General features: G+C 36.7%; 1 protein-coding gene across 1 annotated transcript in view; it reads right to left on the reverse strand.

Moving 5' to 3' along the window:
* LOC109069404 (collagen alpha-2(IV) chain-like) overlaps positions 1-18,772 on the reverse strand; it is a 73,519-nt gene that overhangs the window by 5,262 nt on the left and 49,485 nt on the right. The window contains 36 exon segments of the mRNA XM_042730902.1: positions 73-144; positions 336-443; positions 543-650; positions 756-830; positions 939-1,002; positions 1,116-1,297; positions 1,533-1,664; positions 2,094-2,237; positions 3,759-3,832; positions 3,834-3,927; positions 4,485-4,646; positions 5,059-5,257; positions 5,293-5,489; positions 5,615-5,689; positions 6,998-7,039; positions 7,459-7,642; positions 7,773-7,879; positions 7,959-8,031; positions 9,798-9,946; positions 10,221-10,292; positions 10,759-10,905; positions 12,067-12,177; positions 12,340-12,391; positions 12,492-12,536; positions 12,631-12,666; positions 12,891-12,944; positions 13,229-13,273; positions 13,363-13,431; positions 13,522-13,563; positions 13,684-13,719; positions 14,439-14,492; positions 14,605-14,640; positions 14,784-14,852; positions 14,963-15,079; positions 15,371-15,415; positions 15,959-16,093. Coding sequence (XP_042586836.1) covers positions 73-144; positions 336-443; positions 543-650; positions 756-830; positions 939-1,002; positions 1,116-1,297; positions 1,533-1,664; positions 2,094-2,237; positions 3,759-3,832; positions 3,834-3,927; positions 4,485-4,646; positions 5,059-5,257; positions 5,293-5,489; positions 5,615-5,689; positions 6,998-7,039; positions 7,459-7,642; positions 7,773-7,879; positions 7,959-8,031; positions 9,798-9,946; positions 10,221-10,292; positions 10,759-10,905; positions 12,067-12,177; positions 12,340-12,391; positions 12,492-12,536; positions 12,631-12,666; positions 12,891-12,944; positions 13,229-13,273; positions 13,363-13,431; positions 13,522-13,563; positions 13,684-13,719; positions 14,439-14,492; positions 14,605-14,640; positions 14,784-14,852; positions 14,963-15,079; positions 15,371-15,415; positions 15,959-16,093 — 3,406 coding nt within the window.

Below are 18,772 nucleotides of genomic sequence, written 5' to 3' on the forward strand. Positions count from 1 at the left end.
ATGTAACAATTATTATTCATAAGTGAAGACAACAAGGTGTATAATGTGATCAGTCCTATGCTCTAGAGGTACCTGCAACACCCTTGATACCCTTTTGACCTTTTAGGCCATCCAATCCAAAAATGCCTTTAAGACCAGGAAATCCTACAGGAAATATAAGTCAGCCAACATTATATATAGATCTAACATTTCTCTTTAGTGTTTTGCAAGTCAGGTGACTAGACAATGAACATTTACAATGCATACTGTTTTAAAGCATCTTTAAATTTACACACAAGGCAAATCTGCATAGGTATGGTGCTGTTCCATTAAATATGACAGTTAGAACTACAGACCTTTTTGTCCTGGGTGGCCTTGGATTCCAGGGGTTCCTGCCTGTCCAGGCACGCCAGGCCAGCCCTTCTGACCCTGTGTTCCTCGGAAACCTTGTAGGCCATCAGAACCTGATGAAAAAGATGATCCAGTCAAAAACCTTCTTTTTTTTTTTTTTTTTTTTTTTTAGAAACAATTCATTCAAAGGATAATGATCAAGACTCTTGCACCTGGTGGTCCAACTTCTCCAGGTTCTCCTGGATAGCCTTTCATCCCTTCAATGCCATCAAAACCAGGACTTCCTCTGTCTCCAGTGTTACCTATGAGTCCCTTCTCACCTAACCAATGTACATTAAAAACTCATTAAAGAAGCGGTTCAATAATAGGGACACTAAAATATCATCATACTGTTCGATTAACTATAGAATATAGATATTTCTTACCAAAAGGTCCAGGAAGCCCAGTTTCACCTCTCAGTCCTGTTGATCCTGGAAGACTGATGGTAGGACCAAATTCACCTAATAAAAGATTCTTACATAAACCTTTTTGGCAGTTTATTTAAAGAGTATGAGAAAGTCATACATTCTGTATAGCATGGTGCCTTTCAGAAGTTTATTTATGAGCACCTTTTATCCCCTTGATTCCAGATTCTCCAGTTTGTCCATAAGCACCAGACTTGCCTTTGTCACCCTGCGTTTAAACACAACGAGCCACAATGACTAAAAGCACAACTTTCAAAACATACTGTGCAATGTTTTAAATCATAAATGGTTTTTAGAGGGAGATGGAGCTCATTGTCATACCCTGGGTCCAGCCATTCCAGGAAAACCTTCAATTCCAGACTTTCCTTTATACCCTGGCATTCCCTTTTGCCCTGGAGATCCTTTTGCTCCCGGAAAACCTGTAGTACCTTTTGTATAACTGGGTTTACCCGGATGTCCATCTTTACCCCCCGTTCCTGGAACACCTGGAAGACCTTTTGTACCTGGCCAAAGACAAGTTTAAAGAAAATCTATAGGTGTCTGTCTGAAAGGAATCATTTTGTTCTATTACCATTAACAAAGTTCTTGTGATTCCACACTGACCATATGCAGAAATGTAAATAATCACCATATGAACGAATTCTGATTAACATTTAGAGCTCTTATTACTTCTGTAGTTGATATGAAATATGTTATTCTTTGTGCCCTTGAGTAGTGAATTAATATGAGTCTAGTTACCTCTGGGACCAGTGAAGCCAGGATCTCCCATTTTTCCATGGTCACCTTTAGCTCCCTTCATGACCTCTTTCATAGATGGCGGTATATGTATGATTGGCTTTTCACCTGGAGGCCCCGCCAACCCTCTCTCACCTCAGAACAAGCATTGACAAGACATTCAAAACCCACCAAGTATACAATAAGTAAAAGACTACAATGACAGTAACTATATAAAAGTCATCATCTCACAAGGAATCAGCGCAACATTTGCTCCCTAGTACAAGCTCCTAAATACAAGTTGCAAAAACTTGCAGTGTAATCTTAGTATTGTGCGAACATAAAAATTGTTTTATGTATCTGTTACAAAAAAGATGGAAATGCTAAAAAACGTTATTACTTGAGAAAACAAAAAAAAAACATTAAATAGAACAGAAAATAGTAATGAAAAACCAAATTACAGAATTATTAACTTTATAAGTAACTTTATAAGTGGGGAAAACAAATGTATTATTTGACCATGGTAACATTAGATTACATATTGTGTATGATGTACACACATAGAGAATCATGCTCTTTATTCACCTTTTAGACCTGGAGCGCCAGGAGGTCCTTTTACACCTTGTTGTCCTGGATCACCTATTGTTCCTTTCTGTCCCAAAAAGCCCTTCAGACCATGCTCACCAGGCTTTCCAGGGAAACCCGTCATGCCCTGACCACCTTTGGAACCTTTATGTAAGTGAAAGTGAAGTTAATGAAGTGACATACAGCCAAGTATGGTGACCCATACTCAGAATTCGTGCTCTGCATTTAACCCATCCAAAGTGCACACACACAGCAGTGAACACACACACACCCGGAGCGGTGGGCAGCCATTTATGCTGTGGTGCCCAGGGAGCAGTTGGGGGTTCTGTGCCTTGCTCAAGGGCACTTCAGTCGTGGTATTGCCGGCCCGAGACTCAAACCCACAACCTTAGGGTTAGGAGTCAAACTCTCTAACCACTAGGCCACGACTTTATTGTTAAGCCACAATGCACCACTCAATTAATTTCATTTATAATTTTTATTTTAAGCACCATCAATGATCAAAATATTGCTTAAACAATATACACTACTATATAAAAGTATTGGGACACCCCCTTCTAATAAACAGGTTTTACTACTTAATTTCCATGAGTAAAAATCTTAATGTTTAAGCATATAATGATATAAAAACTCATCACCAAGCACCAATGATTTATACATACACTATTTGGACAAAAGTACTGGGACACCCCCTTCTTTAGGACAGAAAAAGGCACTTTCAAAACTGTGGCAACAAAGATGGAAACAATTCATGTATTTAAAAATTTTGCTGTTTTTCCATCCCTGTTCCAAAAGTTTTGGAAGTGTCTAAAATGACTGTACCCATATGTACAACAGTCATTGGTGTTTGTTGATGAGTTTTTGGCTCATGGTCTGCATTTAAAGTAACACAGTTTAGCTGGGATTAGGACTTGGCTTTCTGCAGACCAGTCAAGTTCTTCCACACTGACTTAATCAATCATTTATTTTTGAACATTGCCTTATACACAGAGACACTGTCATGTTAGAAAAGAAAAGGGTCCTGTCCAAACTGTTGTTATAAAATTAGAAGCACACAATTCCCTGAAATATAATTATATGCTTAAACCAGTGGTCTCCAACCCTGCTCCTGGAGATCTACTGTCCTGCAGATTTCAGCTCCAGCCCCAATCAAACACACCTGAACCCGCTAATCAAGGTGTTCAGGGCTACTTGATAATTACAGACAGGTGTGTTGGAGCAGGGTTGGAACTGAAGTCTGCAGGACGTTAGCTCTCCAGGAGCAGGGTTGGAGATCCCTGGCTTAAACATTCAGATTTGTACTCATGGAAATGACTAAAGTAGACAAACCTGTTCATTAGAAGGGGGTGTCCCAATACTTTTGGCAATATAGTGTATATGCTTTCTGCATACTCTTTGTTATGCATAATGAACCAATTAACAAAGGAATATAACATCAACATAACATAGCATAGGGATCCTAAAATCTGGACCTCGAGATCCACCTTCCTGCAGAGTTTAGCTCTAACCCTAATCACACCTGAGCAAGCTAATAGGGGTCTTCGGGATCATTAGAAAATCATAGGTAGGTGAGGTTGATCAGGGTTGGAGCTAAACTCTGTAGCGCACTGGACCTTCAGGGTAAGATTTGAGGAACCCTGACATAACATATATAAGGCAACTGACCTTTTAACCCTGGAAGACCATTAATACCATATGGCCCCTGTTGTCCTGGATCTCCAGGTGGCCCAATATTTCCTTAGACCAAAATTTCCTGGTTCTCCAGTGACACCCTTTACTCCTCTGGGCCCAGTAAGGCCTGGGTCTCCCTGATCTCCACTTTCTCCACTTGGACCTACAGGGACCCAGAATATTTAAGCGTTGAGGGGAAAAATACATTTTGCTTCATTCCACTTAAATTAAATGTAATGTATTATATGCACCACCAGTCAAATGTTTGCATGTGCACCACAGGAACTGGGAGTGAATTTAGTTGTAGGAATAATTAGCTCCTACTTCAAAGTAGGTTCTAAGCCAGCACAATAGAAACTATTGTATGTTTACTGGTTGAATGCATACCATACGAAACACCGGCATCTGCCATTAAAAAAAAAACAAAAAAAAAAACATGTAAACACAGTCACTCCACAAACTAGCTAAACGAACATGGAAAACAGTGATAAATGGACCGACATCAAAGTCCAGGGACTCCTTCATCTTCCAGATGTTGAATGCAGCACTTAAATCATGTTGCTGTTGGCTGGCTTATGTCACTTCAGAGTTCCTACTGGCAATGTGAATGCAACCAGCTTATAATGACTTCCTTAAACCACCCGGTGCAAAAGCCCCTTATAACAGTTTAGTAAACTGGCTAATATTTTAAACCTAGGTTTTTAGTATCAGTTGAGTTACCTGGTTCTCCGGTTTTTCCAGGTGGTCCGGGAGGTCCTACTTGACCAGGCTGCCCAGGAAAGCCAAATGTTCCTGGTGGTCCGGGTGTTCCTATCTCTCCTTGAAGACCTGAAGGGCCACTTTCACCCTTAAGGCCAATCATACCCGGCATTCCCTCCAAACCTGTGTGATATTGCATCCTTTAGTGAGTCTCAAGAACAACGGATTCATCTTAATCATAGACAGACTGTCACTTCTGAGCTTCTGGGTGGAGAAGCGTCATAAAAAGATGCATGTGGTGGCATGTTTAAATAGGATTTACAATCACAGAAAAGATCCACATATCCACAAAAAAATTAAATGCAGATCAAATAATGATAACAATAGACCATAAATTGTATTTGTTTTACTGACACTCTCAAAGCATTTTTTAAACTATGACCTGTATATGCAATAGGAAGAAACTAGAAAATAAATGTTTGCCAAGACAAACTTTGAAACTTGCCTGAAAGTTTGAAATAGTTTTACAAAGACTGCTGGCTCTATAGATTCAGCATATATCCATCACTATGGGTTTGACAGGTGGGTTTCTCACCTTGGTGTCCTTGAGGTCCTGGGTCTCCTGGAAGACCAATGACACCCCTCTGTCCAGGCAGTCCTGGGTCTCCAGCGGCTCCAGAAGAAGCCCCTAAAACTTCACCATGCTCACCCTTTTCCCCTGGAGCACCATCCAAACCTAGTTTCCCAGGAAGGCCTGGAGTTCCTTCCACACCTTTGGAGCCATGATAACCTTATTCACCCCGAGGTCCAACAAAACCTATGTGGTCAAAATCAAATTATCAGAGCTGAGAAAAGGAGACAGACAGATGTATACATAAGAATGATTCAATAAAATGTAAAGAAACGCACAAGCCACCCAATGCTTACCTCGTGGCCCAGGTGGGCCTTCTCTTCCTGGGTCACCTTTCTCTCCTTTGGCTCCAGGTTCTCCAAAAAGACCTGGTGAGCCTTTAGCACCTTGCAGTCCTAGAACATACACACATGGGCAGCCATAATGTAACCAGAAGTAAATTAATCACTAGATATTTTACAATAATAAAAATTACTAGATATTTTACAATAATAGAACTTTACAATAATATATCCATTACCAGGAAATCCATCTAACCCTGGAAGACCAGGCTGCCCTCTCTCTCCAGGTGGCCCGGGATCACCAATACATTCCACTATAATAAGATTAACATGATGCAAAACACAAAAACACAATTTAAAAGTTTTAAATATTGCAAACAACATAAAGACAGTATATTTTGAATATTTGTATAATGGCATCTTTTTATAAACAGTATCATCACTGATACCAATTCTACTGATGTCTCTATGAAACAGTTTTTTTCTACTAATATTTAACCATTGATTATAGCCATTCAACATTACAAGAGCTATCAATTTTAACATTTATTAGACTACTTACATTTTAAGTGAACTTCACAAAAGAAATCTACACATAAACCCATTATAATAAATGTCATATTTACCTGTGCCCTTCAGCAAGTAGGAAATATACAGAAATTGAAAAAAGTAAAACACTAAATTTAAAAATTAAATGTCAAACTGGAGCACAAAACCAGTCTTAAGTCGCTGGGGTATATTTGTAGCAATAGCCAACAATACATTCAAAATGATACATTTTTCTTTTATACCAAAAATCATTAAGATATCAAATAAAGATCATGTTCCATGAAGATATTTAGTAAATTTCCTACCGTAAATATAGCAAAACTTAATTTTTTGATTAGTAATATGCAGTGCTAAGAACTTCATCTGGACAACTTTAATGGCGGTTTTCTCAAGATTTTCGCAAATAGTTGTATCTCGGCCAAATATTGTTACATCCTAACAAACCATACATCAATGGAAAGCTTATTTATTCAACTTTCAGATGTTGTATAAATCTCAATTTAGAAAATTGTCCCTTATGACTGGTTTTGTGGTCCAGGGTCACATACATAGATGAATCTTTAAAGCTACAGTTGATTTCCTCTCTTTTTCTTTTGATTTTTGATTAACAGACATCACAGCAGCTAGGCTATTAGGTTTTTGGCTGCTATTCCTTTATGAGCTGCTGCTGCTGAACATGACGCGGATCTGACACGCGTCTCTCTTTATCTATTCTGACCCACTTCAGGTCTTAAAGTCTCTACTAATGAGTTGAATCAACTGTGTTAGATACAGTGCTGGGATGCTCCAGAACAGTTTGGAAAACCACTGCATTTCAGAGACATCTTCTCAAATGTAACTCATATTCCAAATACATACATAGACTCACAGTTTTAAGGCAGATTTAATTGCCTTTTTGGTAACTCCATGACTTAACTGTCAACATAACTACTACATTGCATGCTTGTAGTTTCTTCAACTTTCAAGCCAACTTTATCTGATAACTTGGTTAATAATGCAAAGTACGGTTATTGACCAAATATGGTGGAATGACAGCTATGTGTTGAAGCACTACGACATAAGGAGATCTTTACCTGGAATACTCCACTGCTCTTCTCCTTCTGGGCTACAGTCTCCTGTAAAACACATGTGAGATAGATATGAATAAAAAGAATAAAAGAAGGTTATAAGATTAAAAGAAATCTCAGTATTTTTAAACACCAGGGATATCACTGTTAACTAAAACTAAAACCATAAAAAAAATTATACTCCAAACAAACATTAACCAAATAAATAAAGCTAATCTTTAATTACCAAAATAACTAAAAATAAAACCAAAACAAAATTTATAAACTAAAGCTGAAATAAAATAACTAAAATATATTTAATCAATAATACCACACATTATAAACAACGCTAAAAATGACAAAACACTACAAAATTACTAAAACTAAAATCAATGTGAAAACAGAACATGTAAAAAATAAATAAAATTTAGAATATTAACAAAACTATTATAGTATATCAATGATGTTAAAATAATACTGTTACACACCTGGAACACCAGGTAACCCTTGGTCTCCATCAGTACCAACTTGTCCTTCATCTCCAGGTAGGCCCCTTACACCTTTTGTTGCTCCAAGAACTTGGCCAGGTTGTCCTGTTTGACCTCTTAGACCTGGAGGACCATCCTGACCTTGGTATCCCTTGTCTCCAGGTTCACCTACGGGACCTTCTCCCTGAAGGAAAATAAGAATGTAGATAATTATGAATTACACTACATAGTTTGGTTAAAACTGGCATCACTTGATCAATATCTATTTAGTTTTTTGTTTAGAGCTGTTTTTCAGTGATCAGATAAAGACTCACGGGAGGTCCTTGAAAACCTGATTCACCATCTCTTCCATCAAGCCCAGGACTTCCTTGCACTCCTGGAATGCCACTAGCACCTGGGTCCCCTGGGTCACCAGGTTGTCCTGTATTTCACAAGTGTAGGCAAAATATTAAGATGTATATCTACTCTTGTATGTAACATGTAATGGAAGATTATTGCACCTTTCTCAGTAGCGAATATCGGCTCTCCTTTTCTGCCTTTGGGTCCAGGTGATCCTCTTGCACCAGGGAAACCCTGTAAAATTGAAAAAAATTGCCAATGCAAATACATGTATGTCAGGTGAACTTAAAGGGATAGTTCACCCAGGAAATGAAAATGCTGCCGTCATTTACTCACTCTCAAGTTGTTTCAAACCTGTATGAGTTTGTTTCTTCTGTTGAAAACAAAATAATATATTCTGAAGAATATTTTTAACACTCAAAAAACAACACCAATTTTTTTTTGGTCCAGAAATTATATATATATAATTTATTTATTTAGGTTTTTCTATTATTTTTTGATGATTTTTATTATATTTAGATAATATATATATATATATATATATATATATATATATTTTGATGATTTTTATTATATTTACCTTTTATTCTGGATATAATAAAAAAAGGTTTTTCTATTATTTTTTGATGATTTTTATTATATTTACCTTTTATTCTGGATATTTTTAAGAAAATATATGCAAATAAGTAGTTTTTGTACATTATTTCACCAAAAAGAATAAAAATAAATAAATAAAAATAATAAAAATAAAAACAATAATAATTAAAATAAAAAATAAAGAAGTTTTAGTCCTGTTTTATCAAAAACCAACAGATGGTGCTGGAATTGAGTCACCGAGCATCTCTGATTCCATCTGGTGGGGAAAAATGACATAAAATTGCATTTTATGGTTACAGCCACTAGAGGGTCCTATAGGACAGTGTTGGGGTAGTTACTCAAAAAATGTAATTAGTTACTTGTTACTTCTGTAAATTGTAATGAGATTACTTTATTAGTTACTGCATTTGCAAAGTAACTTCACTACTTATTACTTTATTTTCCTTTTTTGAAGGCCCTATGAAATCCTTTTTTTTTTTTTTTCCAAATTCCGTTTTTCCGTTTTAATTTTTCTGGATTCCATTTTTTTCTGTTTTATTTTTTCTCAACTCATTTTTAATGGTTCAATTTAACTGTATTAATCAAAAAGCATGTCTAATTAATTTAAATCATAACACATTTTCACAACAATTTATTAAAAGTTTAACAAAAATTACATGTTTATGGCCCTATAAAATGTTTTATTTTTTCTTCACCATATGTTTTATTGTTATTAAATTCTGTGTTTTAGCATGTCTAATAAATGCATAAAAACAACTTAATTTATTTAATTATTTCTTAAAATAGACTTATTTTAATGCATGTAAATATGTCAATGACTTGCTGAAGTGCACGAAAAATGTAGTTTTTTCGTAAATTCCATTTATTCCCATGTGGGTCAAAATGACCCGCAAGCGACACTTTTGTTACTTTTTAATTGCACCCATTTAAACTCCTTGAATCCACTCATTTGTTTGTGTGTGTGTATTCCCGGTGCAAGTGTGACAAAAGTAAAGAAATCTTGGACCGGTACGATCAAGGGAAGTCACGGCCTAGTGGTTAGAGAGTTTGACTCCTAACCCTAAGGTTGCTGGTTCGAGTCTCGGGCCAGCAATACAACGACTGATGTACCCTTGAGCAAGGCACCGAATCCCCAACTGCTTTTTTTTTCACTTTCTATCAACACAAGATTTTTTGAATGTTTATTGAAAATCAGTTTTGGGTCAAATTGAACAAACAGTTGCTCATAGCCACTGACTTCCGGAAGTCAATGGCTACCATCAACTGTTTGGTTACCAACATACCAGTACCAACAAAATAATATAGGTTTGGAACAACTTGAGGACGAGTAAACAATGACAAATTTTGGGTGAACTTCATTTTTGGGTGAACTTTTCTTGAAGACATGGTGTATGTCTACTTACGGGCACACCATCCACACCTCTGGTTCCCGGCTCTCCTTGATCACCCTCCTGACCCCACTCGCCTGCCATGCCAAAGTCCCCAGCATCACCAGAAGGACCCGGAGGACCAGGTGGGGATTTTACATCGCAATTGCATTGACCATGGTCACCTGATAAAATAATAAAAATCATCACCAGTATAGCAGGATTAACAAAGAAAACAAATGACAAAAGCAAACTGTGTTCCTAAAGAAAAGATAAGAATTCTTCATTCCACTCTAAAAATAATTAAGGTTCCCACAATATCATGCACAACATGAAATGATCTTGTTCATTCATTCATTCATTCATTCATTCATTCATTCATTCATTTTTTTAACACCATGCTATCTTTATGACATCCAAATAACCCCAGCAGTTTATTAACTTCAGCACTGATCTTACCCTTTGGTCCCTTTTTCCCTGCATTTCCTGGACGTCCAGATATTCCTGGTGGGCCTTTGAAGAATTCTTCCACTGTATCAAGACATTAATAATCTTTACTTATTCTTTGTAGTATTCAGTATCAAAGTCTCTTTTCAAAAAGGATGCCTTAAATTGATTAAAAATTACAATAACGAGTTTTGAATTGTTACAAAGCTTTTCTGAATCAAATAAATTAATTTATACACATCAAAGAATTATAGGAAAATATTAAAGCAGAAAAATATTAAGCAGTACATCAAATTTCAACACTTATAATAATATAAGAAATGTTTCTTGAACACCAAATCCACATATTAGAATGATTTCTGAAGGATCGTGTGAAACTGAAGACTGGAGTAATGATGCTGAAAATCAGCTTTGTCATCACAGGAATTAATTAAATTTGAAAATTGTAATACTACTACTTAATATTATTGTATACATATGAAAATGCCTTATTAGCATGGCATTTAGTGATGGCACCAGGTTTCGTTCTGGTCTGGAAATTCACACTTACATGATCCCTTGGGTCCAGGTGGTCCAGGGGATCCAGGATTCCCATCAGAGCCACGTGGCCCAGGCTCAGTGGCAGGATTACCAGGTTCCCCAGCTTCACCTTTGGCTCCCTTTGGTCCATTAGGTCCCTCTGGTCCCCACAAATCCACTGTGGATCAGAGAACCAATCATATCAGTGACAGAGTTTGGTTATGGTAATGTCTAAGCCCATATGTATTTAAAAATGTGTTAAAAATTGTTAAAAAGTTAATTCAAAAATTGTATGATTATATTATTAATGCCAGCCCCATATGACTTTGCTTCTTCTGTGGATGAACAAAAGAAGGTGTTTACACTGTTCTTTCCTATACAGAAAAGGTATACAGAGACCACGGACTGTCAAGCTCCAAAAACGTCAGAAGCAGCATCATAAAAGTACCATTAAAGAAGTCCATATGAGTCATGTGCTATAAAAATCTTCTAAAGTTTTCATCTCAAACCCATCAAAAAGATGAGTTTGTCATTTGATGTCGATGATAAATTGCTATTCACTTATCCTGATACAGCAAGTTTGACTACTCCTTAGTGTGAACTAGTGTTATCAATATACTATAATTTCTAACTTCGATATAATAACTTTAAAGACATCAATATTCAATACCATTTTCAGTACCGCAGCGAAAAACTGGCAAAAGATTAAGGGCAGTAAGTTAAGAAAATACTTCACTATGGTCAAAATTAAATTTGGAAACTGTTAGAAATTATGCAAACATGAAAAAGCATAACTGGCACACATTGCATTCCCAAATGCATGTTCAACTCACAGCACATGAAGAGAGTTCACTACATTTACTGCGAACCGAGTCCTGAAACTGAAAATGCCAGAATTTGAGCTAGTGATGTGTTTCTCTGAAACTTGCAATGGTTTATATATGTTTTAGTTAACATAAACACACAGCATTGTTTGTCAACTGACTTTTGGAGTTATAACAGAGGTGAAATTGCAGCTGTTACTGGTGTATACAGTAGTTACTGCGGAAATTGAGTATTGAAGTAATTTCTAAATATTCTGAATTTCGAAAAAAATCTATATTTCTGACAACATAAGTGTGACTCAAACTGAGAGTTATGACAGAGGGCAAAACTTTTTCCGTGTATACTATTTATAATTTTGGGTTAATTGTCTCACAATGGGAATGATATCCAAGCTGTTTCGTTGAATGCATAGCATGGCAAAGAGCAGCATTTCTCGTCTAAACTTCTTGTGTGTTTTTACAGAAGTTCACACCACCAGATAATGACAGAATTTCCGTTTTAGATTGAAAAATACCTTGTTGTTGTTCAGTGGGAGGGGGCCCTGGGGGACCCGGCAGTCCTTTAACACCCTTAGGACCATGATGTCCAATTGGGCCACGCTCTCCCGGAGGTCCTGGAGGACCCACTATATAAGCAAGAGAAACAGACAGAAGCAAAATAACAAAAAAATTGAGATTATTTAAAATTGGATTTGGATTGGAAAATTGGATAAGGACTACTAAAACAGCAGATATTAAACAACTATAATCTTTATAATCCTTTTTTTTTGTTGCATTATTTTTAGTACCTCCAGTATCATTGAAAGGAACTATCAGCTCTCCAGGTTCTCCTCTGTCTCCCTGTTGAATGATATGCATGAAGGTCATACAACTTTTGATGCAGATTGAATGGTAAGATATGACACGATAAACCAGCACTAAACCAGAAATAGATTCATACTTTTCTGCCAAAATTTCCTGGGAAACCTGGAAGTCCAGTCTCTCCCTGTAGGAATGGAGAAAGACTTTAAGAATTGCTTAAGGCCACACAAATGCACCAATGCCAATGCACTGTTAAGAAAATGATCAAAATGATATACCATAGGTCCTGGCAAGCCATTTCGACCTGGGTTCCCCTGTAATTAATAAGAATTGGTAAAATATTTTAGATAAAAAAATTTTAATATTTGTGCATGTCCAAAAACATGTCCAAAAACGTTCAGATAAGAAAAAAAGAAAAAAAGGTAGATGTCCATTCTCTGATGTGCCTGATGAAGACCTAACTGGTTCATACATTGTGCTTTTTTTAAAGTCTTTGCATAGGATTAATGAAGAGATTTCAGCTCTTAATCAATCATACCCGTTGTCCTGGAAACCCTGACACACCAGTCTCTCCTTTGGTAGATAAATACCCCTGAAATCATTTAAAATACAAAATATTATTATCAAGATACTGCAAAAGTCCCTGTAGTTTCACACAGTGGCAACACTGCCAGTTATTTTTGATTGATCTACTAATGAGGAAAGACCATCTGCAAAACTCATGATTACATTTCAATAACATATTTTATATGACCATTAAAATCAGACCAAAAAATATATATATTTTTTTTAGTGTGATCCAGCTATTCCGAACCCACTGTAAGACTGGGTTTTCTTTCCTAAAATTAATTTTTGTGTTCAAAAAAAGCCACCTACCAAATCTCCTTGTTCACCTTTATTACCTTTCGAGCCTTTTTTACCCTGTTAAAACAAATGAGAGAGATGAAAATTACAGTAGACAGATCATTTGCTCCCCTTTTAATATTCTCATAAACTCATGTTCTTCTTGCCTGCAATTCTGAAGGGATTGTACGGATTTGTGAGTAAGGTCCTGGTGGGCCTGGCTCTCCAATCTCCCCCTGTGGTGCGGATATAAAATTGATATTGGTTAACAGTGCAGATTAGAATGTGATTTTAGTCTGATATAAGACGGTAAACATTTGTCTCACCAATTCTCCTTTCATTCCTTTTATTTTTTTACTGCTTTCACCCTGTACAGACACAACACATTAACATCAAATGGAAGATGTTTATTTACCAAAGTATGCTGTCATAAAACACAAATGTAAATCTTAATAATAAAATCAAGCAAAACATGTTGTTTTACTTACCTTTTGTCCTTTAACACCTTTAATGCCAGTAGGACCCTAAAGAAAGATAATAAGTAAGTTAAAAGAAGTGATGCTAGATTTGGAATAAAGCAAGCAGTACTTGTATAATAACTAGGGCTGTCATTGCTAATTATTAGTGATTGATTTGGGCTAAGAAATTATGGTACTCTAAATACTAAAATCAGTCATTCATTCAACTGATTTGTTAAAATGGCTGATTCATTCAGAAACAAATCAAGTGACTGTCTTTATGAATGGATCCCTGATTCATTGGCTCACTTGATTTGTTCAAGTTGTTTTGCACAACAGTTATGTTTGCAGCTATTTTTGTCAGCGAAATTGAGCAAAAACAGACCATACAGCCATATTGTGTTTAAAATTCAACACAATATTACCTTTTTTATTGAAATTGTGTAGATATTCGGGAAAATAACACTCTCTTTGCATGATATTACTTACGGAGCCCCACACATAGCATGCAGGAAAAAAGGTAGGCTAAATCATGTACACGATTTAGCAAATCGAGGGAACGAATTAGTAAATCGTACGCGCGTTTTAGTACATCGAGGGAATGAATTAGTAAATTGTGCGCACAATTTATTTATTTTTTCTTGCATGTCATGTGCGGGGCTCCATAATTACTGAACTTTACCTTATGATATAAATATAAGACAAAAACCCATTTTTTGCCCTTGTATCCTGAAATTCTAACTTTCATTATACCAGTAATTTTATTGTGTGTGTCACTAACTCACCCAAGGACCTTGTAATCCTGGCATTCCTCTGTACCCTGGGTTACCAGTTGGTCCCTGTAAGGGTGCAATGAACTATTTTAGAAAACACCTTTTCCCCTTCATCTTTTCATCAATGATGGTTCAGTTTCAGTTCTGTCACAAGACAAATGATAAAAATCAAACTTACATCAAATCCGGGAAAACCTGCTGGTCCTGGATCTCCCTGTAATATGTCAGAGAATTATAATGCATTTTTTTTTAACTAAATCAAATGCATTTACTCAATTTATAGTAAATGTAAACATAATAAAGGGTTAAGGTAAACTAAAACTGGTATTTTCTTGTGAAATGTTTAGTTCCTCTTACCCTGAATCTTTCCATATAGACCCACAGATCCAAAGGGTCACCCTTCTCTCCCTTCATTCCTGGCTGGCCCTAGAGAATATCACATTTTGAGATAGGTAAGTACACAGAGAGAAACTGATTGAGAGAGAAAATAAAAGCATCATGGGTTACATGAGCTATGCATAAATTAACACTCGTACTGATATTCCAGGTCCACCATCGAATCCTTGAAAGCCTGGTGTTCCTGATTCTCCCCGGGTTCCGTTACAACCGTCAGCTCCTGGTTTTCCACGAGGCCCAGACGGCCCAGGATGACCCTGATGAGAGATCAGAAACAAAGACTTGACCAACATATCCTGTTTGACCTTCAGTGAGCCATACTAGGTAAAAAATCCAAAACTAAGGAAGGGTATTTATGGTATTTGAACTATATTACTGGTCGGTAGGTTTGTTTACTCCCATGATTAGTTTTAATAAATGGAGCTATTTATAAACGTTGGTGTCTTTTATCATATTTCTCTTGTTGCCATTTTGTAAAACTCTGCTTTATTTATGCCTAATGACAGAGTTAAACATAATACTGTGGATATAAAGAAAATGACACTCACCGGAACACCATCTGCTCCATTAAACCCTGGAAAACCCTCCATTCCCTAAAGAAAGCCACAAACACAATAGCATTTCATCTCATTTCATGCAAGTTTTACTCTTTAACCCACTCTCAGAACTACTCTTGAGATTGTTTTAAAGAGAATTATATAGTACAATTAGGCAAAAAATGGCTAAACCTAGAAAGGTTATGTACAGTATCACTGAAATACTGTGTGTATTATTTCTGCTACTGAACTATTTAAACTTTTGTGGCTAGAACTTATGCGACCATCACACTGAATCTAATCAAATACAGTTGGTTATATAATCTAATCAACACTAAGAATATAAAGTAAAAATTACCAATTTTTGGACAAAAATGTTATTCTCATAACACTTTTACATTTCTGTAAAATGCATGGTTATGAATAAATATGTCTGAAATGTATATTTTATAATTATCACATTATTTACATTGATTAGCTTCATGAAACCTCATACATAAATGCTGGAGATAATGAAAAGGCAGCTCAAATTCCATCTAAACCTATTGTTTTAAGTTTATACATAACAGCAGAAGCGGACAGCAAGGCAGAGAGACTCACCACACTTCCTTTTGGACCCATAATGCCTCCTCTGCCGTGGTCTCCTTTCTGTCCTTTCGGACCCTGGAGACCAGGGTCTCCCGGTCGACCTTTAGGGCCTGTGGGCCCCTGGGGACCAAGGGGTCCAGGCAATCCCTGCAGTTCACATACAGAAATTTACAAATTAGTTTAAATAGCATACAGATTTGAATAAGATAAAAGTCAGTGCATTTACAGTAATCAATCACGAGGAACACGTGTTAAACTCTGGTCCTGGAGGACAACTGTCCTGCAGAGTTTAGCTCCAAACAACTGTGTTACAGTGTACAGTGCACACTTCTGAGTAGGCACTAAACTAGTATATTCAATTTAGTATATAGTATATTCACATAATCCAGCCATTTTTTTACAATTTAAAACATGACCACTAGATGGCAAACTCCACTAACAATTTTTTAAAGCTCTACAGCGCCATCCAGTGCTCTCATCACCACATTGCACATATATTTTAAGAGTATGACCAGTTATGAAGTAAACGTACTGACTTTTTTAGGTTTAATTATTTGCTGTTCCTTGACTTGATCTGAACTCATTGATGAGCCAAAACATGCATCATTCAAACAACTGCTTGATGTACACAAATCTTCTTACTATATACAAAAAAAGCCATTTGTACATGCTGTAATCATGACATTAGATGTGTGTTATGAATTCTGCCCTTTTGTGTGGATCTGTTCGCTTCATAACCTCTGTTCTCAGTGCAGTCTCTAATGGAAAAGGACAATGAAACAGGCTTGTGTTTGTGTTTATGTCAAGAGATTTGCATGGTAAGAACTTAAATCCAGTGAACAAACCAAGTTCTACTAAGATGGGACAGATTGATAAACAGACGCCCTGCTGTCTAGTGCTCACTTAAACCCCCTTCCCCTAATCCACAGTCAGCCAACTGATCTGAGATCCTGTTAAGAGTGAAGGAATATTACATGACGGATGCACTCCATCTGATCAAAGAAAGTACTATGTACTGGATGCCATTCACACAGAGCACATCTACTTCAACAAAGCATAAAACAACATCCCAGGTTAAGAGAGGCATCTGGGTTATTAGAGGCATAATTATGATAAATTATGTATATGGTTTGTTATGCCAATTCTGTGAAACAAATGTGACGCAAGCCTTTTTTAACAGAGGAGCTGAAGAGCTTTCAAAAAGTGGCTGGGACATGTTCCACCTGTTTATCCAGATGGACAGTACAGGTCCAAAAGTGATTAACTAAAAAAAAAAACTAAGGTGCGAGATTACAGCCAAGAACAAAACTTGTAGTTTTGGTTTTTATGAAGAGGGCTGGGTGAAACATAGAGGTCTTAAGGTCCTCATCAGTCAAACAAAGGTGAATCATGTGCGTGATGTGTTTTGTAGCTCTGGAAGTCAAGTATTTTGACCTCAGACTTCACAGATAAGGTTCTGGCTACTGTTTAAGCTGAGCTAGTGTGAAGCTGTTTACTGAATATTACACAACACTGTATACTGCCTGTCCTTCAAATAGTAAATTAAACTGCACTGCATTACTCCACAGTAAACATTCCAATTAATGCAGTTGATATTTCCCATGCTAGGGAAAGAAAAAAAAAGAAAAAAACATAAGTGGTTCTAGAAACATAAGAAATTAGACATAATATATTACAAACAATTCATAGTTTCTTCAAATCTCTAAATTTTAGCATTTAAAAAAAAATTTGCCTATGCAGCTTATTACCACCTAAACAGCTTATTACGAATGTCTAAATTCTGAATAATGTCTCAATTCCCAACGCCCTCCAGTGCATGTTTTTAGCTCAACTTATCCTTGATACGCTCTGTGTGTGAATACATGGTCTGTTGGTAGTTTATGGCAAAATAAAGCATTATCGTATCTGGGTTTATTCTACACACAAGGCACAGCCACTAAAAATATAAAAAAGTTTTCTAAAGATAATGTTACTCCATTGCCACTGTCCGGCTGTCTTACAGATTTTCTTCCTCCCATTTTTCCACACATTCAAAATGATGACAATCATGCAGCTTTTAAGATAACAAAGATCAAATACATGAGATTTGTTATTTCCTGGGCCATCACAAGTGACCAGGCCAATTCCCTGCTGGCCTTCTCATGTCCTGTCCCCTACTATGTGTCTTCCTGATTTCTTGACCCATATTTTCTGTTCTGCTCAACAGGATAAAACCAACCTGCTGTGCTCTAGAGAACATTTACATTTATTAATTTAGCAGATGCTTTTATCCAAAGCGACTTACAACTGGGGAATACATCAAGCGATTAATCTTAAAGAGGTAAATAGACACAGGAGGTGCTTGTCATACCAAGTTTCAAGCATTGTTCAAATAAGTACAAGCTAGACAGAGAAAGATGAAATTTTTTTTTTTTTTTTTTTAGATGAAGTCAGATAGTGATGATCTGGATAGTGATTTAGCTGTCGCTTGAAAAATGTCAGGGAATCAGCATTCTGGATAGGGGTAGGAAGATCCTTCCACCAGCCAGGAACGGTAAACAAAAATGTTCTGGATAGTGATTTTGTGCCTCTTTGTGATGGTACCAAGACTTCTGGAGGGAATGTACATTTGTAGTAGTGAGTGGAAGTAGGCGGGTGCTGAGCCTGTGGCTGTTCTATATGCAAGCATCAATGTCTTGAACTTGATGCGAGCCACAACCGGCAGCCAGTGCAAGGCGATAAAGAGAGGTGTAACATTGGCTCTTTTGGGCTTGTTGAAGACCTGTTGTGCTGCTGCATTCTGAATCATCTGTAGAGGTTTGATAGAGCTTGATGGAAGTCCAGAGA

This window comes from Cyprinus carpio, chromosome B9 (assembly GCF_018340385.1).
Source record: "Cyprinus carpio isolate SPL01 chromosome B9, ASM1834038v1, whole genome shotgun sequence".
In the NCBI taxonomy this organism is placed as follows: domain Eukaryota; kingdom Metazoa; phylum Chordata; class Actinopteri; order Cypriniformes; family Cyprinidae; genus Cyprinus; species Cyprinus carpio.